Source organism: Cheilinus undulatus, linkage group 6, assembly GCF_018320785.1.
Source record: "Cheilinus undulatus linkage group 6, ASM1832078v1, whole genome shotgun sequence".
NCBI lineage: Eukaryota > Metazoa > Chordata > Actinopteri > Labriformes > Labridae > Cheilinus > Cheilinus undulatus.
Genome location: NC_054870.1, coordinates 43594450 through 43603969, shown reverse-complemented (window position 1 = coordinate 43603969; position 9520 = coordinate 43594450). Strand labels below are relative to the sequence as shown.

At 36.1% G+C, this 9520-nt stretch overlaps 1 protein-coding gene across 6 annotated transcripts in view; it reads right to left on the bottom strand.

The window, feature by feature from the left end:
• Positions 1-2202: 2202 nt before the first annotated feature.
• The window catches only part of pde10a (phosphodiesterase 10A), a 148595-nt gene continuing 141277 nt past the window's right edge, over positions 2203-9520 (bottom strand). For all 6 annotated transcript variants that reach the window (XM_041789576.1, XM_041789578.1, XM_041789577.1 and 3 more), the window contains one exon: positions 2203-6689. In XM_041789576.1, the coding sequence (XP_041645510.1) occupies positions 6587-6689 (103 nt within the window). In that variant the 3' untranslated portion in view covers positions 2203-6586. The remainder of the gene's footprint in view (positions 6690-9520) is intronic.

Here is a 9520-nt window from a genome sequence, read left to right as displayed (position 1 = left end):
CAATCAAATGTAACCTTAATAACCATCTTGTTGTGTAAAACATCACACTGATTGTAAATATGATGCTTGTCTTGGCCAGGGCACTCTTACAATGAGGTTTGCAATCTCAGTGAGGCTTTTCTGGTAAAATAAATCCAAATAAATAAAACAAAATAAAATATGTAACTACCTCACAGCCAGTGTTAAATGGGCGAAATAAAAACTTCTTAAAGTGGGGTTAGTTGTAAGTGCGTAACCATTATTCCTAGTCATGTTGCAAACGGACCAGAGAATAAAACGAGAAATGTAATAGTATTAAAATTAAAACAATGTTTCATATTATCTTTAAATTATGCCCAACTCTTATATATATATATATATATATATATATATATATATAAATTCATGAAATAATACTGCTCTAATATAATCATTATTAATAATTTATATGGCCTAATATAAATTTTGCATAACATGCAAAAAAGGCAACATAATCATATCATAGTACAATAATAAGATGTATTCAAGATAACCTACACTTTAAGAGAAACTTTAATATATTATCTTGAGTTCTGTGCATTTTCTCTGTCTTATTTATATTTGTATATATTTTATCAGTAAAAAAGGGAATGCCAAGATGTGTGTGATATACATCTCATCTTTCTATACTAGATTAATAGTATGGAAAGACATATAAATACTAATTTTTCATAGATCCAAAACATTATCTTCTCTAACGTAGATCTATGATGAGAACACTATCAGAATAACTGGGTTAAAACTAACTTTCTGACAAGTTTTACAACCAAGCCCATTGATTTAAAATTAACCTCGTATATTGGGTAAATTTTAACATTTCACTTCGGTCTTTGTGTAATTTTTAAAAAAGTAGTTAAACATTAATACGCAATTCCATTGTTAATCTGTGGCAGAGGTGTGTTTGTTGGTATTATAACATTATGATTGAAGTTATTCATATAGTTTTAAAATTACTGAGCCAAATCCAAAAAGTGTTAGGTTGTGCCTTTCTCTTCCCTAGTGCTAAGTTGTCTTAGCTAGTAAATCTTTGTTGTTAGCTACGCTAATAAATAACACTGGAAATGACGAAACACCGAGCAAGGAGCAAAAGTGCTTCGTATTGTTGCTTCGACATCAGATTGACACATTCATCCCCACAAACAAAGTATCGAACAAAGTTAGAAGTACACAAACCAGCAACCTTACCTGTAGAGACGAAAACTTTCTCCTTCGTGGCCACCGCAGCCTGCAGTTTTACTCCGTTGCCATGGAGACCGCACACACGTAATAGTTACGTTGCGTTCAGTGCCTTGGTGATAAATGTACCCATGAGTTTCTGGTGTAAGATCTCATTAGTAGTGTGAATTCTGCTATATTTGGACATCAGGTAGCCTAACAGCAAAGTATTTCTGCCCTGAGAAGCACACGTCAATTTGAGCAAATAGGTTCCTGGAGAAGTATATGACCAAAGTCACATAGGTAATTTTCAAGCGGTCAGCATCAGACAGTAAGCTGACCCTCCTCTCCACTTCTTTAAAATTAACTTTACTGAACGATTTCAGACGTACCCGTGCATATTAGTTTTAATCTTACACAACATAAAAAAAGATTAACAAAGGATAATAAAATAATTAAAGTTACATTAATAATACATCAATAATTTAAATGATGAAGGTCAAAAAGTAATTAAAAAAAAAAGACAGACTTAGTTTCAAAATAGTAACCTCACAAGCCAAAGAGACTGTTTCATATAGGTATCCGTTGCATGGATGTACTGTATGTCACATTCATGGGACACCTCTTAGTCATGGGAACTCAGGAACTTTTTGGTAATCAGGGTTATTTGGCTCAACTCACCAAGAAGAGCCGACTCTTTTGGCTCTCCATTCGGCTAAATTTGACTCGCAAAATTTAGCAGTTTCTGTCATGTTTATTAAATTTATTGTTACTTGCTGGGCATTTTGTCTTTTAATCTAAATAGTTGGTTTTGGTTGTGATTATGAAAAATAGGGCTACAAGGCCCTTTAAATGACACGAGTCAGTCACTAGAGAAGGGCCTCATATTGGTCTCTACCTGGGGCCTCAAAATCACTAAAAACCCATTGACACTGTCACTACAGTTTGTATTAAAATAACATAAATGACAGAAAATAAGCGAAGTCAAACCAAAAAAGAGACTTGGGTACATGTGTGTTTTTTCAGGTATTTAATAAAAGTCATTTGGGCTACTGCTCTTACATTTACAGTTGAGACATTCCGCATTATTCTGGGTAACAGTAACATGTCGAGACCGTTTTGTTTATCTTAATGTTTACTTTGTACAAAAACAAAAAGGCCAACATTGTATCTCTTTGTATAAAAAATATAAGTTAATTTAAATTTAACTCTAATTAAGAAAATAACAATAGTAATAATAGCAATAATAATAATCATCAATAATAATAATAATGATAAAGATCATAAGCTAAACATAGTGCAGACAATGGGATATAACTGGTGCTGAAAAGTAGAAGGGACAGTGCAGTGTTATGGACTTAACCATGTTCTGGGGGGGGGGCAGTCAAGTCTTCTCTCACATACACACTCATACACCAACACACACCCAGTCAGAAAGTGCACGACCGCCTTTCAGCTTAGCACCATCAGAGCATCTCAGTCCATTCAAACTACTTCCTAGATTGTACACAGTATACACCTTATTACCGCATATGCAAAGTTATAGCGAAACTTCAAATTAGGTGCATGCTAGTTGTTGCTCTTGGTTGAAGCTTACTCGAAGCAAATCTGGAAAAGTACGACAGAGCACATCATGGAAACTGCCACCTACGAGGATCTGCAATCAATAAAACCTTCTTCAAATGTACATTCATACCAATGGGGAGCCACAGTACCAGTCATAAAGCAAATTATGTAAGGGGTGGTATCAGTCTTAGAGGGACAGTGTCCTCTGGAATGACAGTTTAGACAAACATTTTTGTCTTTTGGAAGATCTTGGAAATTCATTTGGAAGTTCCCCCCATGCAAGTTGTTGAGAGAAAAAGTGGAATATTCATTTCCTTTTACAAGTCAGGAGTACAAGGGACCAAATAATGGTCCTATACTTCAATCCCAGAAACATAAATGTGACGCACTTTGGCTGAACGGGTTTGGGTAACATTTTACAACATGGTGTACAAAAACTGGCACAGTTACTAGGTTCAAATGAGTGACTAACTGCTGATTAACCTACACAAAAATCAGCATAGCTACAAGGCAATGAATGAGTAAGCCACTGCTAGTTAACCGGAGGATGAATGACTTACTACCTGCTAGCTAAGTTGAGAAAGAAGTTATAACAAACCGCTGGTTTATCTACACAGTCATTAACTGCTGGTCAATCAATGTTAAATTTGGACTAGTTACTAGGTAATGAATTCTTATCAAACCGTAAACAAACCAGGGAATGGACAAGTAATTAACAGCTAGTTAACTGTTGGAAATGATTAACAAATAGCTAGTTAACCAGGAAATGAATAAGTAACTAACTTTTAGTTAGAAGGGAATGAATGAGTTACTAACTGAGGGTTTATCAGGGAACAAATGAGTAGGTGACTGCTAACTCAACAGAAGAGTCAGGAACTAACAGCTAGCTCGCAGGGAAAAAATTAGGAACTAACTGCCAGTAAACACTAAAATAAATGAGTAATTAACTCAAGTTAACTAGGAAATAAATAAGTAATTAACTGATAGTTAACCAGGGAAGGAATGAGTCAGTAACTTCTTGTTAACAAGGAATAAAATCGCATTAAAATTTCTGGTTAACAGGGAATGAATGAGTAACTGCTAATTAACAGGGAACCGATGAGTAACTTACAGCTAGCAATGAAAAGTCTTCAAAATATTCACTTACAGAAACAAAAAAAGTCCTTGCCCTTTGTTCTGTTGGCTCTATTTGTGCCATTCCAGAAAGCATTTCCTGTCTGCAGTGACACAGAGGGCCACATCACAGGGTCTTTGTCTCTCTTTCTCTCTATTATGAACTATTCATGCTGTCTAATGCATAATCTGTGCAGTTTGACAAAGCATGACACAACAACGGAACAGCCTGCCATTGGTTGTCAGCCTGTTACAGAGAATTGTAGGATACAATATGGCGATTAGCATTCAAAGCTAGCAGCAGAAATGATTGAAAATTGATTTTAAAAATGCCTTAAACGATGTTCAATATCAGATTTACTCGTGTGGATTTGATCTCTAAAAAAGTCACCCAAGTTTCCAGGCTTACTAGAAAAGCTTCTCGGCATGGATAGCATCATTGGATTAGCACAGCAGCTAGCTTTGAAAGGGTTAAAAAAAAAAAAAAAAAATCAAGCTAGGGTCTGTAGTTCAAAAGTTGTTTAACTTTGAATAACCTGTTTCTCTTGCTGTATACAACAACACTGGTCTCATAGGGTTAACCTTATAATTTGTAGGGTTGGGTACTGTTTTTTTTTTTTCTGATACCGGTGCTAAATTAGTACTTTTTATGGGATGCTGGTGTCTAGGCGGTGCCTGAATCAACACTTTTGAGAGAGAAAAAAAAGTGTGTTGAAAGTCAGCAAGAGGATAAAAGCTGTCTGGGTATCATAAATGATTTTCAGAAATATCATTATAAAATGCCAGTTGAACATAAGTTATGAAAAGTACACCTGTCTTACTGAACACCTAAATTGCACTAATTCAATAACATATCTCTTGCCTTTCATTGAATACGTAAGGTAACTGAATTAAGCAAATCGGTCCCAGTAGGTATCAGGTGTGTTGGTACTGGTACTATGTTGTACCTGATTTTGATACTCATCCTGGATAATTTGTAATTGTCAGTTTAATCATGAAAACTTGTCAAAATGTTTGTTTACATAATTACTGCAGCAACACTGCCTAGTCAAACACAACCTTCATGATCTAATGGGGGCAACATTTCCCTTCATTTTTAGAATTTGCTCCGGGCCAATTAAAAAAAAAAAAAAAAAAAAAAAAAAAAATCTGTTGATTATCAAATACTCATTCATAACTTAGTGGTTACTTATCCGTGACTTACTCATTTTGTATCACCGCTTATAAAGTGGAGTAGTTACTGAGTTTTTTATCTTTATTTCTTCATCAGTTACTTGTTCATTCCCTGATAATCAGTGAGTTACTCATCCTACCTAGTAGCCATGCCATTTTCTGTGTACCTCATTGAAGTGTTACCCAGGTTTGATATTAATTGGAAATACAAAGTTGACATTTTCAGGGACTTCTGCTGAGCTGCTGTGGGTGTGTTCAGTGCTAAAGATTTTAAAACTACAGCTTGATGTCAAAAACAGTTTCAGCAACTCCTCAACATTTATTTAATGTCAATAAATCATGATGTCTTTAGCAGGTGGTGCAAATCAGCGAGCTGTCCGGACATTAAATAAGGTAGACAGCATGTAGAAAGTTTCCTGTGCCACTGCAAACAAACAAATGTGTAGAATCCGCTGAGACACTTTGCCAACTTGTGCAGTCTCCTCATTTTACTCGTGTTTTATTCATGCTTGTAGAAATGATTACTGATTGATGAAGAGGAACCAGATTGTACTGTAAAATAATTTATGATGAGATTGTGACGTGAAGAATAACATAAGAGTGGAAATTCAATAGTATGCAGGCTTGGCTTACAATAACTGGTGAGATGCTATTTGTGCATCTTATCTCCTCCTGCATGCATCATTACTGCTGGCCTCGGATCAGATCCTGTTAATAAGAGGAGAGCTGATGTTCTATGCAGCAGGTTAACAAATGCCAGGGGCGGGGTGAGGGTGAGGGGGCAGTGCTGTGGGGTCCACTTCAGGGGAAAACATTGTGACTCTCTTGTGACTGTGTTCACAAGTGTGGACATTATCTAACTCCTCTCGTCACAGTTCATCCACGTTTAGGAGAATCTGCTGCAGGGGGATTTCTGCCATCTCCACCTAGAATAGGCTGTATGTCTTTATTCAAGTACTGCAAAGGATTTTTGCTCAAAAAGTAATAAAAAACATTCACCTTCTCAGTAAGGTGGCACGACACCATACATCTGCTCTACACATTCCTTCTGTCTCTGGGAATACCTTACTGAAGTAGTGCGCGTACGATAAACCTACCACAGAAGGCAAACAGTACCATTAAAAAAAAAAAAGCCTGAACCCATGACAAGGTTTCACATGTTCTAGTCTGTGAAAGGTTCAGAGTAAGGCCTCTGCAAAGACAAGACCATAAAAGAATCAGCTCAAATAAAAAAAAGAAAATAAAACAAAATAAAACAGCAAAACTAAAAACGACATAAGTCCATTCGACCGAACAAACTCCCGAGCTGAGTGGATGCAGGGAGACGGGTCAGAGTCTCTCCTCGTTATCCGTCTGTCAGTCTCTGGGATCAGTGAAACCGTCAGTGTTGACACCTCCGTCACCCATTGAGGTAACTGTGTGTTTTCAAAGTCAAAGTCGCCTTTAGCTGATCCGCCTCCTGCTAACACAGGATTGTGGGTTCTTCCATACCGACAGAGTTTAGGTCCGTGGCAGGATTCAGGTTGTATTCCTTTGGTGGGCCAGAAACCTCCTTTGGTAGTCAGTTATCCACCTTGACGGGGCCTGAAGAATCAGATGGCCGGCTGGGCACGATGTCCTCCACCTCTCCCCGAGAGATCTTCTCCCATTGGCCCAGGTTCTCCCTGCAAATGGTAGATTGTACATGAACTTGATCTTGCATAGTTCTAGTTGGTAGACTACTTTAAAGGGCACATATAATGCAAAATACACTTTTTCAGTCTTTTCTAACAAAAATATGTGCCCCTGGCCTGTCAATAACCCCCCCACCACCACCAAGAAGCGGTAGGTATATTGAGCTATAACTGCAGATTGATTTAGCCATGCATAAAAACATACTTGAGTGTCATTTCACCATCCATTATTTCCTCTTTGATCCAAATACAAACCATCAACAAATTCGGGAAATCAACAGCCCAGCCTTTTTTATTTACAATGCACACCTCTTTAAAGGTTTATTCTGAAGCCCTTAAAATCACTTAACCCTTAATAGAAGATCTAGCCTTAAAATGTTCATTATTATTAAATATTCTATTTAATATAACAGACATAACTAAGAATTTGAAACTGAATCATGGAAAAAAATCAAGTCAGCAACGATCAAAAACAAAAGCTGTTTAACAGAAGAAAAAAACTATTACGATTTATTTTAAGTTGACCACAATGTAACTGAATTCACACGGAAGACTTTTTTATATTATTTTGGGCTTTTTTTCAGTTGAAAAAGAGTTTTAGTCACAGGTCTATCTGTGACGCATTCACTCGTGCTTAATTTAAGTTTTTTATGTCCATTTAAATGTGAGTGAAATGGTGTAGGTGTTGATGGGTCTGCTTTTAGTACTCAGCATCGTAACACTTTGCTGCCACAAGGGTGTGCATCTGATGCACATGTTGATATTTGACATAATATACAGCTTTAGACTGTTAGAGCATCAAAAATGACTGTACTGTAGGAATAAATGAGGTGCATCTGCATCTATCAATCCATCCATAGTGAAGCAGTTTAAACCAGTATCACAGGTTCCTTTTAGAATTTAGTGTAGACATGATTACCAATCTTAAAAAAATCAACTTTATAAAATATGAAGACATTGCTGTTTTACTTTTAGATGATGATTCTATTAGGCCAGAAATGGCCTTTCAAAATTCATTAGACTATTTCATTTTCTGATTGCTACTTTTGACCCATTCACTGCTTTAAATTTGAGGTTTTTTTGGTCTATTTAAATTTGAATGTAGCACTTTAGTTATAGATAGCTGCCAGGGTCTCCCACAGGCATTGTAAGAGTAAAAGCTGCCAGCTAAGAGGGTCTGAATACCATCCCCCATGTCCATTCAGCAAAGTCAGACAAGTAAGAACAGAGAATGTGGGGGTCCTCCCCAAGGGAAATTTTGTGCATCCATCTGGCAAATTTTCAAGCAATGATTTATTTAAAAGTAAAACATTGAGATTACTAATTAAAAATAAAAATCAGCTACTTCATACACAAAGCTTAGATTTTTCCGAGATCTAATTTTGGGTTTCATGAGCTGATTTTAAAAATAAGTGGTTTGACGTGAAGGACATGTCAAGAGAGGATTGTGTTTACTGCTTTTAACAATAAAATGAGATCTTTGTCACAGACCGTACATAACAGCCAATGTTACTTATGCTGCGAGCATTTAATATCCAGGCCTTAACACAAACTTAAGTGTGTCTAGGGGCATGCTTCCCCAAAGGTTTTTTTTGCTCATCAGTTATATGCATTTAAAAATGCAAAATTAATTTAAAATGCCAACAAACTGCCTTTTGGAAAAAAATAAGCTGTTTGACATTAAAAAAAATGTAATTGGAACTGAAACTTTTCTAAAAATGATCCTGGCTAAATGTTCTCAAAGTGTTCTTATCATCCTGAAATCACAATGCAACACGTTAAAGGTTAATAACTTTTAACTTCTCCCCCTTCCAGAAATAAACAGAAACAGAAACCTGATTAAACGTAATTCTTTTAAAGACCTTTTTCAACACCCTCTTTTAACATTTTAAGACTCGATCGCACCTTCAATTTCTAACCTGTTAATTTAAAAACACAGCTATGTATGTTTTGTGCTGAAAATAAGACAAAGACATGACAAAGAAGACAAGAAAATGCAGCTTGTATTTCCTACTGTAGTATGTTAATCAGGCTTTCTTAGAGAATTTTATGCTTAAAAAACCTGATGCCATAAGGTAGCTGAATAAAAAAACAAAACAAAACAAAACAAAACAAAACAAAACAAGGTGTTATTGCCATTTCAACTTATATAAAATACTCTGATTAACACTGGTCTGTTATAATACACCATGACAGAGAGTATGGTCCAGACCATCCCTCTCTGTAAGGCATCTTGAGATAACTTTGAATATGAACTGGTGATACACAAATAAAGACTGATTTATTGACTGGTTTAGATCACTATAAAAAGCATTTTCATGCTGAAATATGTGTATGAGCTCTTGAAATTTATTTATTTTTTTCCAGTTTGGCTACAAGAAAAAAAAAACATGTAATGCTTAGCAGGTCCATTTGCTTATTATACACTTCTTTGTGCACTTATCTATCTTAACACTCAGCAGAACTATATTTTTTAGAAAGGCGAAACAGTCAGGGATTTATTACTGTAAGCCACCCACTAGCTTTGCCTATGATTGGAAAGAAATGATTTAATCTATAATTACTGTACTGAAGCTGTACATCATTGTAGTTAATAGGAAACTTCACAGGAAATGAGTCACAACTTTCAACCTAACTATCTGATTAAGCCAACAACTGGAAAAAGTATCTGGCTGTAATTAAGTGACTAGTTGGCTATTATGCAGACAGCTGGTGGTTGTGGACAGCCCAAGGGTGCCGTCAAGCACAAAACATGATAATGCTTTACCTGCCAAAATAATTTGCTTTGATAGCCTTGTTGGAACTATGGCTGTTTGGTTATC